General features: G+C 38.4%; 1 protein-coding gene across 1 annotated transcript in view; it reads right to left on the bottom strand.

Moving 5' to 3' along the window:
• Nucleotides 1–26843, bottom strand: part of CLSTN2 (calsyntenin 2) — a 197679-nt gene that overhangs the window by 7424 nt on the left and 163412 nt on the right. Inside the window, exons 8-12 of the mRNA XM_017825577.1 lie at nucleotides 19803–19965; nucleotides 7272–7438; nucleotides 3728–3876; nucleotides 2140–2363; nucleotides 290–460 (exon numbers count right to left, since the gene is read on the bottom strand). Coding sequence (XP_017681066.1) covers nucleotides 290–460; nucleotides 2140–2363; nucleotides 3728–3876; nucleotides 7272–7438; nucleotides 19803–19965 — 874 coding nt within the window. The remainder of the gene's footprint in view (nucleotides 1–289; nucleotides 461–2139; nucleotides 2364–3727; nucleotides 3877–7271; nucleotides 7439–19802; nucleotides 19966–26843) is intronic.

Genomic DNA, 26843 nt, shown 5'->3' with positions numbered 1-26843 from the left:
TTAATTTTGTGATTCTGTGATGGTCCACAAGAACCCCACATTAAAGAAAGCAGTGATGCCATTTTCCTTATTTTGAGAGTAGCAGGAGGGATGCTGAGATCCCAAAGGATAAATACAGCACACCCAGAGATCAAGAAGTGACTGTGCTTTTTGAGATGCAGTCTCTCTTGGAATATTTTTACAGCTAGTAAATCACAGATTTCTGCATAATTTCTTACATATAACATCTTTCATTCCAATAACATAATTGGTGTGACAAAATAAGGGAAAGCAAATTCAACTAACATACCGTAGATTGAATATCCTGCTGTGGAATTTGTGGCATCTAGATGTTTTCCTTGGAGCTCCACATGATCTAGTTCTAAACACTCTTGTTCAGGATCTAGTTCTGCGCCCATGACCAAAACATCACAGAAATCCAAGTTGTGGAGCATTTCCTCTACTATCACTGGCTTATCAGCTGTGAACCCATGGCACATATCATGAAAAAAAGAGGGAAAAGAAGATAAAGAATTACAGAACAGCTCAGTCATTTTATGTGCTTTGCATCAGGGCTTTCAATTTTTGCAAAGATATCCGAACTGTTTTGTGCTGATATTAAATACAGGATACTTGAAACAAATCAAGAGAAATGTCTTGTCTGTTCAGGTGCCATGATGATGGAGGCCTACAAATACCTAGTGAGATAGACAGAATATATATTGCTCTGTAATGAAAGGCATCCAAGAACATCACTGGAAGTAGAAAACTGAAATTTGATCTTGGAAATAAATCCATGTAAAAAATTCTGGTTTTCAATACTGTATCAATACCAGGCTGATGCCACACATTCATTTTTTTTCTCAAGGAGAACCAAACAGGAAAAATACACATCAAATATATCTATGCTTGGATGATTCTCTCAGACATTCTACTGCCCATAAAGAATTTGCATTACAAAGACATGGCCATCTATCCAAGAGCAGGGTATTATCATAAATGGCAAGATCCTGTGTTGTGTGACCTAAAGAAATGAAGTTATAAGCTGACTATCCTTCAGTACGTACGAGTTAAAAAAAATAATTCTGTCACGGGAAAAAGAGAAATGTATCAAGTTATCATTTAAATTCTCTGATCAACTTAGCACAGAGCGTGTGGCAGGACTGCTTAAGCAGCTCCCTGAGGGCACTGCAGACACAGACACTGCAATCTTGGAACTTACTGCCCATTTTGTGCATCTCATTTTAGAGATGCTTTTCCTTCCTTTGGGGAAGGAAGGCACAGACAGCAAAGTCTTATGCCCTAGATTCCTTACTCCTAGTACAGTAAATTTGGGTATCCGATCTCTAGGTACAGCTCTAATCTGCACAAAAATGCAGACCCAATCCAAATTTTCAGGCTTCAGGGAATCCATGCCCCTAAAATTGTAAATCATCACCAATCTTATCTTCCCCAGATCTGTACATCTAGTTACAGCTTAGTCTAGTGCAACAAATACTTTTTAGAATGATTCCTCAGATTACTAGACCTTTCATTTACCTTGCACACAAGCATTCAAAACAAAGATTCCTCTCTAGACAATTATTTTAAACCTGATTTATCCTTTGAACATTCACCCAGCCTTGAATAATAATACACACATTGCTCAGCATTAGAATAAATTGTCATCATTAAAAAACATTTTTAAAAATTATTATATTTACATTTTACAGTTGGGAAACTGAGGCATGAGATTACCTTCTCAATTATCATCCACAAGTCAGTATCAGGGCTCGACACATAAGAACAGACTAAAAATTCAACTATCAGTCAGTTACTGCTTTTCACTTTATCAGTACAATTAACAAAATTCTGTTACAAATAGAGAGATTCTAATGAAAATAAGTTATTCAACAGAACATGAAAAGAAGATTTTGAACTAGGGAAGACACTAAATATAAAATCTGTTTTTTTGAATCACATTTTGATCTGTCACTATTTAACACATTTTTCAGTGTATTTAATTGAATTTCTTCAGTACATCATTACTGTGGCCTAACATTGCTCAAATTAATCTGGGTGAATTGACTTCCTTTGCATGACTTGTTTGCACTATTCCTTAAAAAATAAGAGGGCTCATGTTACAGAATAAATAATAACATTTAAAAGAAAGACACAAACCTCTGTCATGTTCTTTTAAGTCCACTGGATGCTCCATTTTAGTGACTGTGCTGACAATCCTGATGTCAGGTAACAAAATAACACCTCTTTCACTTTCAAACTGTGCAGCTGGTCTAGCAAAGTGATCCATCCCAGTTATTGTAATCTTGGGCTCATTGGCCTGAAACACCATTACATAGGCATCTATATCTGGGATATTAATGCAGACATCTTCACCAAAACATCTGAAAAAATATATTATTCGTTAACTGCTTGTAAAACGTTGCACATCAGAGGTGTGTGGCACTTGCACTGCCCAAACCCCACCTGGTGGCTCTCAGGTCAGTCTGTCCCACACTGTGACACTGCCACAATCAAGGACCTGTACCACCATGTCCACAGGCCAGCAGGGAGAGGAACAGCTCTGTTCTCTTCATCCCCTCCCACTCTGACAGCTACTGAAATTATGTAGAGACAAGCTCAGTCTTTCATAAGGGCACTCACTTATTATGAGAATAATATTTTGATGTTTAACTGACATTTAACAACAGTAGTGAATAACCATTCACCAGAAATAATTAGATGATAACAACTATAGTAAACCTAACATTAAATTCTGAAAGTGATATCTAATGAATATAATATGGTTATCTTGTCACATGTGAATAAAAGGGCCTAATTATCCATTTAAATTGGTCCCCTGTCAAATACTGGCACCCTCCAGTATTTACAAGGGAGAAAAGGTTCCTGTACCAGCATTTTCATCTGAATCAGCACTGTGCTTTGGAAGTGAATCTCCTGACAAACTCTACCTTATTTCATCCTGGCACAGGGCTTGGGCCAGCCTTGGAGTGTGCAAACTGGACTGATTCCAGTGAAACTGCATCAGGAAATGCTCTATAAACTGTTTGGTCAGCCCACAGCACGGGACTAAACCTGGTACTTAGTGAGAACTGTGCACACAGCAGGTGAGAGTCCACAGAACTGATGTTTATTTTCACTCTAGACCTGCTCTCCCTGCACTGTACAACTTTCTGTACCAGAGGCATGCCCCAGGGGAGCCCAGGAGTGGCTCTCTGGCTATGTAGAACTGTAAACATTATTGAGCAGGTTCTGGCACAAAAATGGAAGGACACAGATTCCTGTTTAACACCCATCATCAGTATTTCAGTGACAGCAGGCATATGAGGATACAGACAGACAGACTATTCCAAGTAAAGCTACAAATCCTGTCCTGTTAGATGTAATAGGCCTGCTTTAAAAAGTCAGAGCTCTACATATCTCAGAAGGAACTATAAACATTTAAAATGAAAAGTAAATATGAATGCCATAAATGCAAGTACTGTTCAGTCCAGACTACATGTTCCAAACTATAAACAGAATGCACATTACATTAACAAGAAAGGTTCCTTAAAAGGATAATATCAAAAGAAAACCACCATGTGCATTGGCATAAAAGTAAATTAAATTAATCCTTTATGCTCAATAACAAAACAGTATGATTTATCAATTTAATTTAGCCAAAATTCTTCCTTTTACATGTCCAAAGAAAAAAGTAATTCATTAAAGATGTTCCTAATCTAATCAATTCAGCTGAAGTATAACTTACTGGACTTTAGATGAGACTTTGAGACGCCGTACGCCTGCAGTAGGGAACTGTCTGGAGTTGATGTATGAGACCTTTCGGAGAGCTTGATTTATATTCTCAATGTCATCTCCTTCCATGACAAGGACTGACTGGGAAGGGTTGAAGTGATACTAGGAGAAATACACATAATTAGTATTTAAGGTACCAGGTACAGAGTACAAAACAAGACATTTTTAAGGAACATTGCACAGACTCAAGTTTAAAATCTAATGATTTAAGAAAAAAAAAATCATAGTAGTTATTGTTGGCTGAACCCACATGTTGTTCCCTAAAACATGTACTTGTGTCAGTCTCATATCTGAAGGACTACTGTTATAATTAATTTTGGAGTAAATTTCCTGGTTTTTGCCCAGCCTTATCAACTTTGCTGGTACTATTTCTGCAGCAATTTCTGATACTGTATATTTTTGAACCCTGTAGAGTTCAAAACCTTAACTTACCACTGTGATTATTATTACTATGTAAGCTTTTTAGGTTAAACACGCCCTCCATATAAAAACATAGGCTTGAACCAGACTAGCATGCAGAAGCATATTTTAGCTGCTTCCTCTGTGGCTTTACCCTGGGCTACCTTTCTGAGATATATTTCAACATGAATGAACAAAACAATTATAACATTTGCCTCCTACATCTTCATTAATGTCAGACACAATAAAGGGGATTCTCAGTTCTGTCTCGTGATCAATAAGGGTGTCATGATTTAAGATGGAGCTGCTGCTTGCACAAAGCCAGCTGTTCATTTGAGCCAACAAACCCTGCAAAGTCAATGGCTGCTCCTGTAGCCCTGAACCTTCTCTAGTCCATTGCACTGAACACAAAACAGCCTTGCTGACCAAGAAACTTTGCTACTGTTGTGACATAGCAAATGATTGATTTTTCTCCTCATCATAATTTATCCTGATTCCATTTTTCGTCCCTTAATTGGTTCAGCAAATCATCTGCATTGCAGACAAAACCAGCTTAACCCCTTTGATTTTGTACCCTACTCTTGTCAGCACAAACCACAAAGAAATGCACCCTGTTCCCATGTGTAGTCCCTTCCTGAAGCTGGATATTGATTATATGAACACCTTCTATTATATACGTCTGCCTACACTTCCTTACAACAAGAAAGGTTAAAAAGCAAAAGATCAAACAGACTGTGAAGAACAGAATGAAGCTCAGGGCTCTCTGTCGAACAGAACATGGAGGACTGGGTTTAAAGCTGTGCAAGGTCATAACACACTGAAGGGTATTTTTAACAAAGAGAAGAACTAACATGAGTCACAGTCTGCATCCACTTCTTTTTCCTTTCTGTAAGCTAGCAGTAGTAGGGAATAAAATTAGCAAAAGGAGACTCTAGCTGCCAGAACAGCTGGAATGCTGCCAAAAGGACTGGAGAAAGCCCTAATCTGAGCCATTTTTGTCTTTCTCATTAAAAAAGGCTAAAAATAGCAACAGTTTAGACAGTGTTTTTGAGAGCTGTTACAGAGATCTGAAAATTAGGCTGCAGACCAAAAATGTCCAAGACTATCGTGTCAGAAACTGTGTTACAGCTGCATTGCTCTTTCTCAGGTGATTAAAGGGTGAATCTTCACGAGTCCCAAGTGCCCAGCAGAAACACCTTCCAACATCAGTTATGCCAACACTGAATCTGCAAAGCATCATGTAAATAGCCCCACAGAACCCATCACCTGTGCAGCTGTCACACGTGCCTGTCTGAGATCAGGTACGTTTATTTCTGACACCAGAACACCTTTCTCTCTAATTTTCTGTTCAAGGTCAGGCAAAAAACCTGCTCTGCTTTTATCTGAGCTTCTTTCTGTCAGCCCCCAAAAGAAACCCTACCACATTCTATCTCTGACTGCTCCTTTCATGTTTGCCTCCTGCTGTTGAGCTTGCTGAGGTAGTAAAAGCAAATCGGTAACTTTAAAAAACCCACTGTGCCTCATCTCTATTTCAGAAAATGAAAATGTTTTGAAGGTTCGCAAAAGGAAGAAAAGGCAGAAAACAAGCCCTCGTCTTCCTTTTCCCCACACCACTGCTGTACTGTAAGGAAGCCAATCCCCCATGCTGCAGCAGCAGTGGGTGATAGAACAGGGATTTTTCCAAGCCCATGAAACTAGAAGACTCAAATATTGTCAAGCTGCAGAATGCAATAGTGGAGGACTTACTATGTTTTCAAGCACCAAGGACCAAGTGTAGACTGCTTTAATTCAGGTAAAAAAAACCAGCAAAGAACTTACTGTTGGGCATATACTCTTGGGTTCCAGGAGTCCCTACCTGCTCCTTGTTTGCACTGCCTTTTAAAAACAGGTTTTACCTATCCCTGTGCCGTGTTGCTGCGAGAAGTAGCAATGTGAAATTCTTAATGATGTCCTTGGTAGGATGATAAAACAGCAATTCTTTGGGGTGTTTTGCTCATATATAAAAGTTAGAGCCAGCAAAACTCCTCCTTCTCTTTGCACTTCCCATTTGCATTTTTACCCTTCTTTTCAGAAAACATATCAGCTGTACTACACACTGCAACCCATCACCCAGACAGACACTGGAGTGCATTTCAGGTCAGCCTGCTATCTCGTACAATGAGAGGTTTAGCTAATAAAATGTAGTACATGGCACTCCCACTGCATCCTCTGCATTAAGTGTTACAGCACCATCTTCCTCCCAGCTGAGAAACACCACGCTGAAACCACACTGTGCACTTTCATAGGATGCAGAGCCTGCAGCCAAAGTAACTTCCCAGTTTGGAATTTGAAGCTCAGCTCCTTTGGAAGGTGGTATCTGTGTGCTAGGAAATAGCTTTACAGTGCATTTACACAAAAAGCACAAGAACACTGGTCACCTAATAATGGCACCAGTAAAAGGCAGCTCATGTGAGCATTACAGAAGTTACAGCCGAGATCCTACATATGTACCCAGAGAACAGAGTTTGTCTGAATGAATGTAAAGTAATCTGGCCACTATGTCAATTGAAACAGGATTTCCCTCCGTTCTCCAACCTCAGAAAAAGTGCCACATTAACGTAAAGATATTCATATGCATAGTGAAGATGCATAATGATTTATATGCAAATCTATAAATTTAATTTCTTGACTTTAGGGTTTTCTATTGTCCAATTTTCACATACCATAATATCTTCCTCTTTGAACACACTGAATTTTTCAATGTTATTGCATTAGGACTTATGTTTTCCTCTGTTTTAAAACTACTTGAGATCAAAATTCAATAAATCTTGTCTATTTCTGTAGAACTACCAAAATAAGCATGAGAACACAGCCTAGTAATTCACAGGGACTCTGAAATATCAGCAGTGCCTCACTTTCTGAGCATCTAGCTTAGCAATAATGGAAACATTTTTCTTTGCAGTGTCACAGCTCTTCTACTGTTCTGCTTTTTCTTTGCATGATTTTATGGGAAATTACATTGCTTCTGGGAGTACATTTGTACCGTGTGTACTCTACCTTGGGCTCTCCATAAATCAGACCTAAATTTTTATCAAAGATGATGTCAGTTCATCCCTCACCTTTATTCCTTGGCCAAGACTCTCAAGAGAATTAATATCCAGACCTTCCTTGCAGGCCTGCAAACAGGAAATCACTTTCTGACTCTCAATTTTCCCTGGCCTGATAGTAAGACTGGCCAGGCTGCCATGGAAATACTGAGCAAATCTGGGCTTGGTGACTTCACCTCCTGCAAGAAAGCAAATACAAAATGATTATTGATACCAATACACAAACCACACACCTAACAATTCACTTTATGTTTTAACACATTTAGAGAATTTATATTCATTTTTGCCAAGTGTCTTTGAGATCTCATTTACTGTGGTAAGTGGAATGCCTTTGTGGGTTGTTGGGTGGTACCAGGTAGCAGCCTGTCTTTAAGATTCTTGTTTTTCCAGGACTGTGTTCAGGTGTTTATAAAGCTGTGGTAACGAACTCTCAGACGAACCATAGCTTCCCAAATGTGCACAAGGAAGCATATAATTTTTAAAAATAAATCGATTAATTTATTTAAGTAATCAAACACCAGTTTAAGAAATCCTTAAGGTCCAGTGTTTATTTATACAGAAAATGTATTTGCAAGTGTTCCATTACAGGATTACTTACTGTGTTTTTTGGAGAAGAAAGGCAGAGGTATCTGAAGTTCTCAGTCATGGCTCTGTGTAAGCAAACTGCTACAGTCCTTATAACGAGCTGTCTCTCAGGATATGGTGTTAATTCCAGCAGTGACTGTGGGCCAATGCACAGCACTGCACTCAAAGGCTGACAGTGCTGCCCCTGGCCCAGAATGGTTCATTTGGTGCCAGATTTCGGTCTCGTCAGTGTACCTTGTGTTAGACCCTCCAGCCTTCACTCCAGGCAGCTTCAAAGGAACACTGATCTTTAGGAGCTGTCAATAAAAGGTGATTACAGACTGCCTGCACCAGTGATCGTAGCATCTAAATTACTCTTGGGACATTTAGTGATTTACTCATCCTCCTTCAGGAGAGTTTTTAGAGCTTGTCTTTCCTGCAGGTGTTAGATCTCACAGTGCATGTGAATTACTGCCTACCTTGAGCCTAGGAGGACTGAGGGAGCCACACAGCAGTGAGACATGCAGACTAATTGGATTAGCAGTTGCTAAGCTGTTGATAAGCTGTTGTAATTGTAGATAACTCATCTCTACCGTGTTTGTAGCTTCAGAGTCAAACAACCTGTTTTTGCCAGGCAAGTTACCTCAAGCTTGAACTTTAACTTGGAAATTTGTGTGTGGAATGGGGTTAGGATAGGGATGAAGTGGCAAATTTTCTTTAGGCTGATGTTCCTGCCTGAACATCACTTCTGGTCTCTGCAGGATAAGCATTATGGAGAAAGCTTGAGTTATTTTATAGAGAGAAGAAAGTGTACACTGGTGTACTGAGAGGAAAGAGGTGTCCTACAGGCTTTTTCTTCACAGAAGTAGATGGGTTTTGTTCTTTTTACTTAGCATTGCAGCATAAACCGCCTTTCTTTTTTTTTACCCCAAAGGAAAGTCCCCAGGAGATTATTCTTCTGCACTCTCTCATTCATCTGTCCATTATACAGAAAATTTTCTCTGGGCAGAGTTTTGTTGAACTTTATTGTATGCAGCAGCTAAAGTGCAGCCTTTCTGATACTTACCAAGACAATTATTTGGTACATAGGTAGTGCATTATGGGGATGTTGGCCTTTCAGCATAAATGTTGTTATATTAATCTGTTTACACTGTCTTTAAAAGAACATGCTGCCACTAATACAGCAGCAATGTATCTGGACAGAAAAAGGTAAGCCAAATAAAAAAAAAATAAAAAACAAACCTCTCCCTAAAAAGAAGATAAGGGGGAAAAAAAACCAGTCAAGAATGTTCAGAAGAAAAAGGAATTTGTGTTTTGAAGCTTCACATTCTCATATCACTAACAGAATTGTGAAAACAGCAAGTTCCAAGGCTGAAACACCAACGCTGATCCTGGAGCTTTGAAATTTAGAGATCTACAGTAAGTCTGCCAGTAGGTCTTAATAGTTCTAAGGAGATGCAAAATAAGCAGTCTCAGGCTACCAACTGCTATTTTTTTTTTTAAGAAAGTATTTCAAGAAAATGTGAGTGAAAAATAGCTGGGAGTAGCCAGTCTCGTATTGTGTGAGTGGAGAAAATCTGCAAAGCCATGGTCATGGTTATGGCAGGCAGTTCGGGCTGGGACAATTGCACTGGAATAACTGCAGGGACACTGAGGGAGGATGCAGGCTGTCCCCAGCCCCAAGACAAGAACAGCTGCACTTAATCCATTCTTGAGAATTGCCTGAACCGTTCTAAACTCTTCTGAAGACAGAGGCTCCCCAAACAACCCACTCCGATGGCCACAGGGTTGGACATTTATTCCTAATAGGGAATGTGAGCTGTCAAAATATAGCTATATCATCCCTTTGCCAGGCTAAACAAGGACTTTTTTTTACATCTTCTGCCTAACACTGTAGACTATGAATATTCCTGTTGCTTTTCCTGGTACTTTTGCTATTATCAGAAGTACTAACCATAACCTAGTGTTCTTCTCATCATTATGTGTAAAACATAGGACATGCCTGCTCATCCTGGGCAGTGTGAACACCAGCTTTTTCCACAGGAAAAAAACAAGAGCTCTTAAAGACAGAATACTATCTCACACTTTATTAGAAAAAACAGACTGCTAAATAAGCCTTCCACCTTTTACCAGTGTTAAAGACAAAATTACATACCTGCCAATTTAAACCTTGAAGGTGAACAGTGCTCATTATATCTGACTCTTCTCACAGCTGCTTGTAATTGCAGCATGTTGATATTTTGATATTCTTCTATCTCAGCATTTCGGAATCTTTCAGCTAAGTGAGGGATGTTCCAATCACCAGTAATTATTAGACTGCAAATGGACAAAATCCAATGCAATAAAATTGGGAAGCAAAAACCAAAACTCGCTCTAAAATTGAAGGAATGGCCTAAAGCCAGTTTCCTACAATCCTGCTTTCTAGTTTTGATAAAATGTTTTATTCATACTTGGTTTTACTATATTAGTATGTTTGAAATCTGTCTTCCTTTCTGCTTCTGCAATCCAATGGTCTTCAAGTATCTGACCTCAGCTTGTCAGTGGGTAGAAATTTAGGCTAGGATGGCCAGTCTCCAAATCCTAGTCACTCTAAAATTCTTAGTTTCCAAGATTAGATGAGTATCCAGCACGAACATAGCAATTCTACTGCATGTTTAAACACAGTGCATAACTGTACCTAATGCTCATAGTAATATTTTTACAGAATATTATCCAAATTCTTCTAAATACTGATTTTTAAAATAGAAATCCTTTGAACCTGAGCATGATTCATTTCATGCCTGTGCAGCTCCCCACACAGCTGACAGGCAGCTCAGAGCCACTGGCTCCACTGGGCAGGAGGATGCTCAGTTCCACTGTCTGGATTTGACTCAGCACTGAAGTTACCACATGCTAAGAATCAACCGAAGAAAAGACCTTATAAGGCACTCCCAACAGCTTTTACTCCCAACAGCTTTTACGGCTTTAAGACACTTTGAACTTAACTCTTGGTTCTGACACCATATAGCCTAAGCAACAACATTTTTGGGATAATGAAAAACACAAGCCTCTGGATCAACAACTGAGAGAACGAAGTGGAGCTTGAGGTAATAATGGCCTTGAGGTAATCCAAGTGTCCTAAAATTTATTCTACTTCTCTTTGTCAGGCTGCAGTGAAAGACACAGTGACTTGTAACATAGCATCTCCAGTTTCTATCCAGAGGTCAGGCCATGCAGTTAACCTAGACTGCCTCAGCAAGTTTCATAGGACTTTTTTGTTGTCAGGGTCTTTACACTTTCTTGTGAGATACTGCTCAGATACAGCTCACCTCCCCAGAGATGCTACCAAGATCTGAGAGAATAAGAAAACATACTCCTCAACTACGTTACGTGTTGTGTTTCACTCAGCTCTGTGTTTATTGATTACAATGGATTAATATGCTGCGAGTGCTAATTCTTGGGGGACAGTTAAGTGGTTAAGACTTTGATGAATGATATGGCCAAGAGAGGAAAACAGAACCTTCTCTACTGTCAGGGAATTAAGTTAATGTCTGTAACACAAAATAGACTGAAACTAGACTATAGAACAACATCACTGATTCTCACAACAGTTCCTTGCATGACAAATTTTCGAAGCTACTGCGTTTTTCCATTCCTTAAATGTAAATGTTGTGGTCATCATCACAGTTGTGAGGCAGTACAGGCCATGGTGTTATGCAGACCTTGATGATAAAACTGTGCATTGCTTTTCCCACCTGACCCAGCATGCACCTCCACTCCCAAAGTCTGGCACACACAGGAGGATGGATATTGGCTTTTTGGTATTAAATCAACCCTCATAAAGGGAAGATGGTGTCAACAGACTGTGGGAGGCATCCAGAGGAACCATCAACATACATAATTATTCACTATAATGCTGTTCACTGCTTAGGCATTGTCAAAGTAGTATGCATCACAGTTTTCATTTGCTAAAATAATAACTCTTTTCCAGACTGAAATTCTTCTATGCTGGTTCTGATCTCTTTTGCTGCCAGGATTATTTAGGTAACTATAATCATGTGGGTGTGCTGATGGGTAGTGTCCCACGATAAAATTTCAAACACAGCAGATCAAACATAGAAGCAACCTATTTAATCCTAGATAAGTAGGTTGCAGATGACCATGTTACCTGGGGAGAGCTCAGTTGGAATGACTCCCTTACACACATGGAGGAAAATAAATGCTTCTAGTATACATGTTACCTTGTTACAAACAGGTAGAGTCTCCCAGATGGATAACAATTTAGGAGGGTTAAGAACTGCTGCCTGGCAAACACCTAATCCCAGACAGGAAGAGATTCTGTTAGATATAATACTGGAGAGTCCAGGGGAAATGGAAGAGTCTCAGGGTTCAGACTTCATGGGGTTAAGGTGCATTCAGTAATGAAGCAGAGCCTGCTTCCATGACACTTTTGTTTTTCATTTTGCATTGAGTTGATATGAGGTGTGACAGAACTTGATTACTACCGAATTTTAGAGTTGTTGGTTTGACTCCAGAAATGTAAAGTGGTCTTTGGATTCACTCATCAGTCTCCAAAGAACAATCAGGCATGTCAAAACAAGTGACTTTATTGAGCTCACAGATTTTGTAGGCCTTTTGCCCTACCCTAATAATGAGCAAGTAATTATCAGGGCAGTCTAAGTCCAATGGGAAATGATGAATCAAGAGAACTTCCAACTGAGATGTGATTCTTAAGATATTATAGACTCTTAAGATATTAAGACTCTGGTTACTATACTGAGCCAGATAATTAAAGAACAATCGATTATTCAGGGTCCCAACATAAAGATTGAAATGAATCTGGGAGCAGCTGCAAGACATTCTGGCTCTGAAGTCCTCAGTTCCCAGCCTCCAAATTTATGCCATCTTTTTGTTATGGCAGTTTAGGGAGCTGGGTTTAATTCCCAGACAAGTAGATTGGCTGTTAAACAGGATGAAACCTAACACAGATTTCAGAAGTCCCAATTAGTGACTTGGGTTTTTATACTCCCAGAGCTTCTCAGCACAAAAAAGTTTTAGTGGTTTTTTTTGTGCGTGTGTGTTTTTTTTTGTTTTTTTTTTTTAAATATTGCTTAGATAAAAATTACTCAGAAATTGCTCATTAAACATGGCACTATTTAAGTTTGCCCCTGCTCTGGGAAGATATCATAACCTGACAACCTCACACAGGCTGCTTTAGGCTTTAAAGCATTATCTGAAATACGACAAGTACAGAGAACACGAAGGGCTACCTGCTCTAAAGTATGCATATGCTGACCTGTCCCTGTGCAATAGGTCCTTAAATCAAAAGCAGGTATAACTTACAGTATTGAAGACAATTTTTCTCAGGATAGGAAAAAACTCCATAATCTCTCGAAATTAAGCCAATACATTTTTGTTATTTCCAGGGGAACTGTTGGAAATTCTGGCAATCATAGAAAAATGTTACAATCATATATCTCAGAGTAGATTGCAGTCCAAGCAACATTAATGTTGCCCAAAAAGCTATATTCCTATTCTCCAAAAAACATTCTCAGGCTGGTGTATAGTGTTCCCTGCAGAAATTCTATTAGATAAGGGGCATATATCTGGGCTGAACTGGTGACAGATTTGAATGCAAATTCAGCTCTCCAAGAAAACACACTCCTAAACTAAACCATTCACATCTGTTTGTATTTCTACTGCAGCTAAAATTCAGCAAAGATCTGTGAAGTGCACAGAAATCTGCTCCATCTTTGTTCTGAGGAAGACAATACAGCAAGAACACTGCTGTACTTAGGGAAGCCTCAGTACAGAGATGTTCAGCATCACGTTATCTCGAAATCCACCTAGGTGCTCTTGCATTAATTTCTTTGCTTGTATCACTCCTGAGAGGTCTCAGGTTTGTGCAATCTATGTCAGCCTCCAAGGCAGGATCCAATGATGTCAGATGTACAGTAGAGGTTATCTTTATCTGTTGAATATCTTAATTTCTGGGGAAAGTCCAAGGTTGAGTGATACATGCTGCTGCTACACTGCCCAGTTTATCTGTCTCTCCTTGATCTGATCCCTCTCCAACTTTTATGGTTCTTCTTGCCTTAAATAGTCAGTCAGTTCTCTGACTGTACTTTGTGATTTCTATGACAGCAGAGGGCTGGCATACAAGGGTAAGAAGGTTACTTCACAGAAGGACATTGTAAGAAACCTGGTTTCCAGATTAGGTTAAAGAAAGAGGAAAGTGACAGGAGAATACAAAAGAAAAATAGAATAGAAACCAGAAATTACTTAGAAAACAGGAACTACAATAGCCTTCTGTTGTAACCATGATAACAGAGTTTGCCCATTGACAGGCTTCTCCTAAAGCCCTTCCCTGCACCGAGTCCAGCATAATTACACTGTGAGGCTCCAGCACTCTCGAATGAGTGGCATTATTAGAAACAGTGACTTACAGCCATGGTAAGCTACAGCATAACCTTGTGACAACTCATTAACTTGAGCCTCTACTTTCCTGACAGTGCTTTAGGAATGATACATAAACTCCTTCCCTCCCCAAGTGCGTTGTACGAACTCAAGACCTTATCTTTCCAGAGAAGCCATGAGGAAGCCTGTTTTCAGCCTGTGCTACAAAAAATTATTAGACTACCAAATCACGTAACTTGTTCTCTTCTCTTGTCTGCTTTTGCCACTGAATGTATAGCAATAAAGGGATCAGAGTGGGAATCTATAAACCTTGGTTTAATGGAAGAAATTTCTCACTCCGTAAAAAGGTCCATTTGCTGTGTCCTCAGATAAACCGAATCAAAAACAATGAACTCGGAGGAGAACTTACTAGGGTAAGCTCTTGTAGAGCACACTCCAGGATAAGCTAATGATTTGCTTGTATTGCTTAGGAGAAGGAAAAAGGATTGCAAAAGCTAAGACGGAGAATAAGAGCAATTTTGTAGTAGATCAGGAAGTCTGATTCTATTTTTGCTGTGACGCAGATTTTTTTAAGTGAGCCAAGGAAGTGTCTTCTACCCTCTTGATACTGCACTTTATCCTCACAGAGACAGGGTAACTATTTCCTGCTGCAGAACTGTTACCTCCTTACTGTTTGAAAAGGGCTTGACCATCTTGAGCTAGAAGGGCAAAGCTAAAGTATCTTTATTGCTAAAGAAGAAGAGAGTAGTAATGAGAACCAAAGCTGAGCCTGGGACAGTCCTCTCCTATCCCAATGGACCATGTCTGCTTCCAACATCCATTCAGGGAGGTAGGGGCTCAGAGACAGTGCCAGGTCACACTTCCCATATGTTCTCTTTGGTGGCTCTTTTGTTCTGGGAAGCACACATGCATCAAGTCAATTTTGTCATTTAGATACCAAGAGAAAGAGTGATTTTGCAAAAAGTTTCTTTCACTGTTAGAGACAGAACAGCACTTTGGCTTTAAATAACTTGACCTACATCAAAATCATACCCTTGACAATCATCTGTGAGACCACTGATGTGACCAAAATTTTAAAGATGCTAAATTTAAGTTATATACTTAACCCTGAGTACCTGCAGAGAAAGCTGTCAAACTTTACCAGGGTACAGAAAGGTCTAATTTCAGGAACAGCTGCACTAACACTTCAAACTGTTCATTTTTGCCCTCAGTTAGCTCAGTAAGAGTCCAGTTTGCTTAGCTCTGTGGTCAGTATTAACCTTTTCCAGGCCTTGTGTCACTGAAATCACAGCTAAAAGTCAGTTAGGATTTGCTAAGTATGAAGGCTGGCACTCTGTTGGAGATGGACTGCAACAGGTCCAGAAGTTTCTGTTTCTAGCTCTCACTGCTCCTGGGTCACATGTAACTGAACCAACATAAAGTTTAGCCTAAAGATAATGCTTTAACTCCCACCCTCAAATAAACTACCCCCATTAATTTGTAGCAGTATTAAACATGACCTACCCAAAACAAAAAAAAAAACAATTCACTCTATGCTAACCATTGTGAAGGACCCTAAATCAATGAGGTAGCTCTGCTTAGATCTTCCCTTTAATGAGGTACCTGAAGAAAGAACCAAGGTTTTTAAGTTAAAAAGGAAGATTATACCACAGTAACATCCAGAACACCTAATTTTAATTAGATAAAATGGATATTGATGATGCTAGAACAAGCTGTACAACATTCCTCACGCCCTGTGTTATTAGATTTGGGAACTATTCCCCAGGCTTGGTTTCAGGTAATTAGGTGACTTCCTGGGCTGCAGTAAACTTTACCCAGTGCCTGACAGACCTTAGCAATGTTCTCTTCTATCACCTTCAAAGCCTGGCTTTCTGCTTGTTCAGCCATCTTCACACTCTGCTTGTCTCCAAGACTCTGCTCTTCAGGAAAAGGCTAATTTTCCCTCCTTTTAGCAGAGTCTTAGCACTCAACTTACATTATTTAAAGAAATTTTGCATAAAATCAGGAACAAACATATCAGGCACACTTTTTACACTGCTGAGACAAGGGTAAAGATGTAGGAGAGATTTGCATATTCCACCTTGAATGCTGACACAAAAAAAACCCCTAAACCAAGGTATAGTGAGCACATCATAAGCTAAAGTTTAAATATATCACATAAGCCTGAGAGATTGCACATTTGGTTTGTTTTCATGTTATGGTCAGGAGAACAGCACCAAACTTAAACTGCTTTTATATTTCACTTGAACAGCTGAAGGTAGAGATAAAAACTAACCTAACTTTTCGTAATGGATGCTATAAACAAGGCTATAAAAGTCAGAAAACAGTTACTCAGGCATTGAAATATTAATAATAGGAAATAATAATCTCAAAGAAAAGCATTCTCTTTCCATGTCTAAGATTCCTGCATGATATAACTGTGAGAAAGACAAGGAGGTGGTGCAAGTAGGATACTCACTATGTAACCTCAGGATGAGTACCAGTGTAAGTGATGAAAAGACCAGGGCTGAAAGAGTTACGAGAGTTACTCAGAGGATACTCAGTCTCCTAAAGAAATAATTCCCAGTTTCCAGACCAGAACTAAAAATTTTCATATTGGAAAGGGTAAACCCCTCATAGCAGTAGCAGATTTTCCTATTAGTGCTAACAGAGTAAATGATAATTCTTTTTCCCCTTGATTTTTCATTGTTCTCTAAATACACTCTTCCTGCTCCCTGCCAGTTCTTAAGCTGCCCCACAGTCACAATGACTTACATTTTGCTGTGAGCAAATCAGAACTGGTGTGTTAAAAAATAAAAGGAACATTCCTTATTCTGCTTTATTTAGTTGTGCCAGTGCTTTGATGAAAAGGGAAGGAGGCAATCTTGGCAAACCAGAGCTAGAAACTTCTCATATCCTCTTAACAAGGAGCCCCTTGAATGGCTTATGACACCAAAATCACTGCATGTTTTACTAAAATAAATCATAGATTGTTGTTAAGTAATTTTATAATGTTTGAAATTGTAATTGTTTAGACTATTCTTACTGGATAAAACATATTATCCTAAGTAGACCTAGTTAACAGTTTCACAGAAAGTATTTACAATCAAATTACTTATTTGACAGCTGCTTTCTCCTGAAATACACGGATTTTGAAAATTATAATTTTGAATGGAATAGATTAGTTTTGTATATTGAATAATTACTCTTTCACAGACTAAAATAAAGTGCTGAATCTTATTAACAAAGTGACTTTCCACATCACTCATTTAAAATCGTTTGAAGTGATCAAAACAAACTTATCAAAAGATAAGCTTTGTCAAAAGCAGTATCTTGAAATCTTGTTTCACATGAGCATTAAAAGTTCATCTTTTCGCCTGACACATGACAGTTTATCAGAATCTTTAGCATACTATCTTAGCTGAATCTTGACATTTTCATGAGGTGGAAAATCTGTTTCTACTTTTCATGAGTTCCAATTCTCTCACTATTAAAAGAGCAATAACACAATCTTGCAGTAAATATTAACAGCAGCAATAGGTGCATTTTCAGTAGTTTAAATAATGTGTTTCGCCAAAGAGGGAGAAGAATCTTATCCTGAACTAAGCCATCAAATTATTCAAGGCAAAGATAAAAATGTTTGAAAACAATTGCAACTTTCTATTCATTTAACAGCTTACATACTAAATATAGCCTGTGCTCTAAACATATTGTAAGCCTAGATGAGAAGTTTTGCCTTAATTTCTTCTTGACAATTTGTGATAAGAAACAGAAGTGCAAAGGGAACAAGATTATCATTGTTGTATTCAGTGCAGCACTGTGGCAAAGGAGTGGATTCCCACCAATACTGACACTTCTGGGAAAAAAATCACCCAAAACACTAAGGACTGCTATTAGAGAGTGATAAAAACACAATGTGTGTGTGAAAGAAGATAAGGGACAGAAGTAATACAAATAATGCACAAAAATATTTAGGTAGACCTATGCAGAAGAACCTGGTATAAATATGAAGTAAGGGATTAAAGTAAAATTTTTTTAGCACACTTCCTGAGAAATGCTGATTTTTCAGAAGGCAACACTCAATCATTATTCACAGCCTCTATGGCATTTGCTCATGTCTGGAAGGAACTGAATTTACAAATGACATTTGCATTTGGTAACTCTGGAACTTTGATTTTAAAGTACTGTTCAAATACTACCTAGAGAAAAAAAATCAAACAGGTCCAACTAAAAGAAAATTCATGCAAGTCAAATTTATATCTGTCAGCTATTCATCGCAGTAAACTACTGGCCAAACCAAAGTTCTGGTTTCTGAAAAGTTTGATAGATACTTCACTATGTACTTCTAGCAAAAAAAGGACTAAAATTCCCTTAGAATATTAACACTCTAGAATAAAATTAAATGTATTCTGTTATATGTTTAATATCAATGAGAAATTACATTATACCAAAAGATCATCTAAGATAAAAAGCTACACATGCAAATATCAATTAGACAAGAATTAGTCTATACTTTTCCAAATATTTGGGATTACTGTCATTTTGACTATCTTCTCATAATACCCATCTCAGTGATCAATATTCTAAACTGATCAAATCTTGTTTTTAGGATTACTGTGGCTTCATTCTCCATGTTGTCATCAAAGTAAAGATTGGATCTTTCCCCCAAGGTGTTCATAATTCAACAGCTGGATTTGTTTCTAGTACTATTTACACTGAACAGCTCTGCCATGAATAAGATGTCCAAATTTTGCAGATAACATATCATAAATGAGCAGAGATCAAACTGGCAAAGAAGGAAATAATGGAGAAAGTGACACAACATTAAAGAGTTAGGAAGAACCACAATCTGTGTTAAAGCATTTTTCCTAATTATACAGTTTGATTCACTTCATATGTTGTCTTAAATGAAAACAAGACACAGTGTATAAATAGCAAATCAGTAATGAAGGCAACTTTACAAAAGCAGACAATCAGAAAAAGAAGAGTACTTCAGGTGTAAGGCAGAATACAGAAAAAAACAGTGGTGTAAGGACCAGGAGAAAAGAATGAGAGGAGTGGGACTATAAAGGGTAGAAAACAGAAAAAGCTAATATTTAAGCAAAGGCCCATATTTTTGGATTTATTCTACTCTCACTTTTATCTCTGGTCTATAATAGGGTGAATCAATTAAATTACAGGAATTGCTGGTAACATCCATCCAATGTGAAGAGCACAGGACTGGGCCATGAGTCGTGAAAACAATTTGAGGCAGAGACTGAAAAGAGGCAGCTGAAGTTCTTTAGTATTTAGATAGTTTGCCTGAAGGTGGAGAACGAGGGAAACAACTAAAAGAAGTGAAGACAAAAGATAAAGAAGACAATCTTTCACATTGAATAGATGAACTGTATCCAGCACTTCTTTAGGTGATGAAAATGCAAAACCTATTAATGCCCTGTGCATTTTATCCTTGGACTTGATTCATTAACAACTCTGGATTTACCTTCGGTTTTATATAATCAACCTTTTAGCAATTTATTTACTATGCAATCAGCAAGAAAAATAAGATTATTTTTTGTTCTGAACTACTAATTCCTAATTGTCTGTTATTTGCTGTCACATTACCTTGCCAACAAGCCCCGACCGTGAGCTGCATGGCAATGTGGGAGGGGTGGATGGGCCAGTCATTGGTCACCAGGTAAGGTTCATATGTGGTTCCATCCATGTACAGTGTAACAACGGGAAACTCCACATTGACAATGTAGTAATGCCACTCTTTATCACATATCTGAAAGACAGAATGCAAGAAAAATATTATTTAGCACTTAAGGTGACTCATTGTTATATCCCATATGTTTTTTTAATTGCATTGTTTCAAAATTTCACTCATGGAAAAGAAATAACATTATTGTAATTTATACATCTCTAACATTAATGAAACCTAAAACAGACAAACAAACAAAAAAATACTCGTGGTTTACTTGAAGAATATATAGAGGCATCTTAAAATACACTCTTTGAAAACAAGACATGGATAAAATAGAAAAATCAGACGATTCGGTATTTGCTCAGTATTTTCAATATCAGATTCTTAATGTCTATATCCACTTTTAAGAATATAAAATTTTGTGTAAGAGACGCTTACTTAGGATGTATCAGCATAGTTACTGAAGATCTCTATGAGATCCAAATTAAGTACGAAAATATATAGCACTTAGTCACTAGATTGGTGAGTTCTTATCACTGATTGCCATTATTAACTTATCACATTAGTACTTAGAAAGTCCTGTGCAGCACACCAGGACTGCTGCAGTGCTACGAGGACCTCAGCCGTGCTCTGTGCACACACAGATGGCCCAGCAGTCCCTGTGTCCAACTGATCTGGGCAGGACGCTCACATCTTCTCCCCGCTTCATCTTTTGCCCTCAAGCTTCTTCACAGATACTTGGGAAAATTAGGATATATATGGTTTCACTGATACACATCAGCTTTGAAAAGCAGTGGTCATATTTACAACACGCTTTCAACAGGACAATATTAGTGTCAAATCTCGTATGAATTTCTGAGCTGGACAACCAGGGATTACTGCAAGATGGCCAAATTCAGTTTTAGTTCAGAAATATACACCTAGATGAACCCGAGCCTCTAAAGAGGAGCCTAGTGTGTAAATATCAATGTCTGCCCAATTATTTTTCTCCTTTGTTATATCTTGCAGATTGAAAAATTCAAAGGAATAAATCACATCAAATTGGTAGGATAAGTGAGCTGTTTTTAAACCGAAGCAATAGTTACAACAATGCTATTTTCAATTCTGGAGAGATACTTGTTTTGATGTATTAAGAAATGAAAGTGCTTGAATGCAGATATCCTTGCTGTTTCACAGAAGCAAACAGAAAAGTGATGTTTAAACATAACACTTTGTCCTTGGCCAGGTTAAGTGCTATCTGCTGCAATATCTGCCCTTTGAAAGCAAAAGCTAATGTTTTGTTCCAGAAGACATTTCAACAAGCACTTAATCACTTCTATTTCAAATGGATACATTTATTACTGCAGACATCATAGCTCCACAGCAAGAGATAAATGCAGCAAGGGGCTGCTACAGCCTTCCTTTTGTAAGCAGCAGACAGCACAAATGTTTTCTGAAGGTTAAATGAACTGAAACCAAAATTGAAAGTAAATAAATTGGAAGACTGAAAACTTTATTGAACAAACAGCAATCATGTATAGTATTCTGCAGCCCTCCTTTTCAAGGAAAAACAGCTTGCCAAGTCTCCTACCTGACCATTAGCATGTGATGCATCACAGCCTCATGTGTCAGACATTTTATATAAAACAAAACAACTTATACAACTGATTTTGAGAGACCTTGTATGGAAAAAACTACAGGTATTAATATTTGACACTTTTCTGAGAACTGTTTCACGCTATTTCTGTTTTGCAACCCTAAACTGCATCACTTGGGATGCCCCAAGTGCACCCCAGCGAGTGAGCAATCCTCCTCATATTTAATGAAAGCAAGAGCATGTTAATATAGCAAACCCAAACATTTTTGGACATTATATACACAAAGAACGTGATAATGTGTACTCTGTAATTACTCCATTGACTGATCATTAGGCAGTTACATTTTTCAAAGACAATGCTGCCTGGAAACACAAGATTACATAAAGTAATTCAAGCCTCCAATTCAAGCCTCCAGCAACTGTGCTCAAGTGCTTCCAAGAAAAATGGAGTTGTGCAACTGTGGATGTCCACACTAGACAAAGTATTTACTAACTTTATTTTTTCTGATACATTCCACCAAATGATCTCTCAGTATATGTACTGGGCCCCAGTGTAAAATCAAATACTCTACAAGGAAGTAAAAATTTCCTTCAAAACTCTGGAATACATCCCAGTCATTCAGTAGCAGGTAGTATTTCATGGCTGGTCATTTCCCAAGTAACAAAATAATGAAATAAATAATTGTGGTGTGTAATTTGTTCTGCTGTCATTTCAGACACTTTCTTCACCTTCTAAACATAGGAAGCCAATTTTTACCCTGCATGTATTCCACAGTGGCAAAGAGCGTAATATGAAGCAGTGAAGCCACAAAAAGAAAATTATAAAATATACTACACAGCAAATAAAGAAATTTTAAGGTTCTCAAGTAAGAGCTTTATTAAAAAAATCTAATTTATAAAGCTATCTTAATGAGATAAAATTACAGATTAGTAAGCTTGGCTTCCAAATACTGCTCAATGGCTCTAATCACTCTACCACGCCAGTGTCTGCCTCTCAAATGTATTAATCAAACCACAGTGATTTAAGACTGAAGTCTTAGTGCTGATTACAAGCCATTGCATTGGAATATGCTTTTATGAAACAGATAAAAACACACTCTCTATAAATCTTACAAAGTAGATGTTCCAAGCTTTTAGCATCTTCTAATTAAAAAAGTCAGGGATTTTTCTGTTTTATATTGAAAAGCTTGGGAACAGACAGAAACCTAAGTACTTTGGTCTGAGAAGCACATGGTGCTTAGCAGTAGATTTTGTTGGTCTGCAAAATGTCCCATTTTTTGGCTTTGTACAGAAGGGCTTGCCATGCACATAAGGGAACATTTACTGCACAGCTCTTTAGCCTCACTCAGGTCAGCTTGGGCAATACAGATCATTCGCCTCTTTGGCTATATACACAAAGACAACCTGTGCTTCCAGAAGTGTTCCAGCGTCTCAGTGAGGAGCCATGCACACCCACCACCCTCTGACGAGCTTCCTGAAAGCCCCTGAAGTAATTTCAGCAGCCCCTGAGTCTGCCCACGCCAACAGCTCTCTACGTCCTGCCAGCGCTGCCCAGTGTGCAGAGTCCATCCCTCTAGAACTGGGAAAGCAGGCATTGCTTCCATCTGCTGCTTCCTGTGACTGCTGAGGAAGTGTTCTCAGAACACACTCAAACATCCACAACAGAAGCAGCAAGGAGAAAAGCAGAGCAAAGGGAGCTCTCTGCTTACTGTAAATAGCACTACTTACTGCAGGTACCAGACACAAACTCCTTTCTGCCTGAGTGGTCTGAACCACTTGTTTGAAGAAAGCATCTTAATCTAATTCCAAAGAACAGAGCATGTCATTCTATTCACTTCTTTATGCCTTTTTTAGCCTCTTAACACACTCTGAACTTCTCATCTCTATCCTTAGTCATCATTTATAAGACAACTGGGCCTAGTTTAGGCCCCTTTATACAAGAAATACTCATATAAACTGGAGTGAATTCAGAGGAGAACCAAAAAAATAGTCAGCTCTTGCCATGTGAGGAGAGGCTGAAGGAAATGGGCTTGTTCAGCCTGGAGTGGGGCAGCATCAGGGGACCAGTCACAGCAGCCTTGCAGTGGCAAGGGAGAAGTTACTGGAGAGGCTTTTCCAGGTGTGCTGTGACAAGGGAACCACATGGACATTCACTGAAAACACAGCAGGTTCCAACTGGATATAAATTGAAATTCAACAGGTTCAGGATGTAAAGTAAGCCTTGTGGACATTCAGGCAGTAGAGCAGGCTGCCCAGAGAGGTTGTGCCTCCATCCTTGGAGATTTTTCAAGGGCTGGTCCAAGCTCACAGCTGCCCCAGAGACCTCCTGTGATGTCTCTTCCCAGCTAAATTACAATTCTAATTCCATAAACATCATTGTGCTGAAGATTATAGAAGGGCAACACTGTCACTCTGATGTGACTTTTTTTTTCAAAATGGGAGATATTCAAAGCCTCTTAGCTACAGGAATAAGGTTCACATTCATAAAATTCAGGCTTGCTATCTTGCAGGTGACTCTTGTAACCACCAGGCCATGAGGTACAGCAGCAACACTACCACACTCCATATTCCTCTGACCATAGTTTGAAAAAAAAAAACCAACCCCTCAAAAGTTTTTGAAAAGTGCATATAGATGTCTCCGTGTCTGATGAGTGATTATTTTCTTACACAGACAACTCCTCTCATGACATATTTTGAGGAGGTTATGTGGGCATTATTTCTACACGTACATTCCACTATGTTTTAAAAAACTGGGTGTCATTTGTCATTGATGTTGACAACATGGACAATTATGAATCAGATCCTCTTATAAGGATGACAAATGTTTAAGACTTTATTTGAATTTTGCACTCGTTTCACATAAAGATTAAAAGATATTGTGTCTTTATACCAGCTTTGATAAGAGAGTAAGGAATAAAATTTGTACATTCCTTTTGGCTACTCTGGTGGACTGCACGAAGGGCACATATTAGAGGTGTTTGTAACTGCATAAAATGAAGGAAAACCCTCTTCCAAATTAGCTTCATGCTTTTGGAAAACCTGTGCCTGGGTGGAGGCAGAACAAATTCTGGCTAAGCAAGGCCTCTGAAAACTTGCTATGTCCTACCCCACAGATGATGTCACTTCTTTTGTTCCACTCTTGCTTTGCCAGCTTTAAAGTACTTCTGCTGATGGCTCACTGTTAATGTGAACTAGGAGACTCATGAGAATAAGAACTGAACTGTTTTGCAAAACAGATTGTTAAAATTCCATTTTAGAAACAAACCATCCCACATACTAAATTCTCTATGGACAAAAAAGATCCCAAATTACTGGTTTACATCAATCACAATATTTCCACTGTAAACTTACTTCAGAAATAAAAGAGAAAATAAAATAAAAAACCCCCGCAAGCAAAAAGGCGAAAGTACAAACAATTTCATTTAAAAATACTAAAATGCCTTCACTCCTAACTGGAGTGCTCTTTTCCAACTTTCATCATGGTTTGGCTAGTATCAGCAGAGTGGGAAACACTTCAAGTTATGCTAAGTTTTCTTTTCTGAAAGCATTTTCCATTTCAAGTATTGGCAAACACGCCCTCAAACCCACTGCACGCACCTGTTCAAAATATGTACGGCCTTTATACCAAAACCTTCAACAGTGAAACAGTGTCCTTATTTGCCAGCATTTCTCCATAGAGCTGGGGCAGGTCATCATTTGTAAATACACAGAGAGAAGTCAGGCTCTGCGTTTTTATCTCACTTCACTAAACAAGACAACAAATGCAGGGAATCTCCCTTTGATCTAATGGTTAATGGCATTAGCAGTACCCACCCAGCCACAATCCCCAGGTCAACCCCCTGCCTTGTTCTGAAAGCAGCCACATGCTTTGAAAATTTGCTTCAAAGCCTGGCACCCATAACCCTGGTTCAGAGCACAGAGCAGATGGTATTTGGATAGGGAGAGGGATATTATTCTGAGTTTAAAAAAATACCACGTTATTCTCTTCATCTCCAAAATAATCCTTCTGAAAGAGCTTTGTAAACCTTTACAGAACTTGGCATTGCTCTCCTTCTGTTAGTTCCACTAATTTTGGTACGGTTTTTATATACTTTGAGATAACAAAATATTTTTATTATATAATTTTGGACATATTTTTATAGCACTGAGAGAAAGCACTGCACTGTTTGCAAACAGAGCTCAAAGGAACAGACTTAAAGATTCTGAAAGACTGTTTCACTACACCTTGAATTGGGACTAAGGAATAGTGTCACTGTAAGCAAAGAAGCCTAAAGAAGATACTCATTTGGAAACAACTGGCAGTGGATTTCAAATAAAAGTGAAAAAGTTACATATATTTGCAATTTTTTTTAAAAAAAGTTGTATATTTACATATGCAAATTCAAAAAATATTGAGCATTTTTGGCAGTCGAGTCACTGTGCACAAGATTGGTGAATTTGGCATGAAGGCAACCCACAGGTGAGCACAGAAAGGCCTCTGCTCTCCCACTCTGGGGTTTCTGAGGATTGTCTCTAAAACAGGATCTTTAAAGACATTGAATGAGCTTTTACCTGTTCTTTTAGAAACTCGTTTATTACCTTAATTGTTTTCCTAATGTCAGTTGTCACCCACAGACTTCTACAATTAAGGCATGTTAGTGTAAAAAAAGGAAAGAATGTACCTTGGGGCATTGCTTTTGCTCTAACTGCTGCTTTCTGTTGATTTCTTCTGATAAATCTTTGCCTTAAATTTCAGTAGCTGAGCTACCTGCAAAAGCTGATTAAGTGATATAGGGAAATAAGTTACACAGTTAAGGTTTTTTAGTTCTTTTTCTCATTGTCTATAAACTTCTATGATTTCTTTTTTTTTAATTATCCCAACACCACCAAGAAAAAAAAGATTCACTGCTAAAAATAAATGTCCTAGACTTGTAGACTTCAAGTATGTAATTCAGATATTCAGTATTAAGGATGGGCTTGCTTCACTGTAGAGCTGGGTTACCTAGTGCATTTCTGTTTTCTCATATAATGAACAAAAAATTATTTCTGCAGGGAATATGTAGTCTTCAAAGTAAAAGTTAGCTTTTGGGAGAATCAACAAATATATACTTGAAGTTGGCTTTGTGCTACAGTATAGTCTGCCAGCATATTCATTTTGGGGAAGAGCTTTTGAAAATAAACAAAAGCAAAGTGCAAACACTGACTAATCAAATCCATCCAGGAATATAAATTGCTATATCTTGTAGCATTATTTATTCTACCCCAGTAACAGGCTCTGTGCATTAGGACAGAGATTTGCCACTTGTTTGGCCGTTACTCAATCTAAGCATTGCTAAACTGAAAAGGATTAAAACATCTGCAGGAAAGGGTCTGGATATTCTTGACCACTAAGTGGAGCTGTGCA

The sequence above is a fragment of the Lepidothrix coronata genome, unplaced genomic scaffold, assembly GCF_001604755.1.
Source record: "Lepidothrix coronata isolate B3197 unplaced genomic scaffold, Lepidothrix_coronata-1.0 Scaffold120, whole genome shotgun sequence".
Lineage (NCBI taxonomy): Eukaryota > Metazoa > Chordata > Aves > Passeriformes > Pipridae > Lepidothrix > Lepidothrix coronata.
Note: the sequence above shows the minus strand (reverse complement) of the source record. Positions and strands in the feature narration are given on the sequence as shown.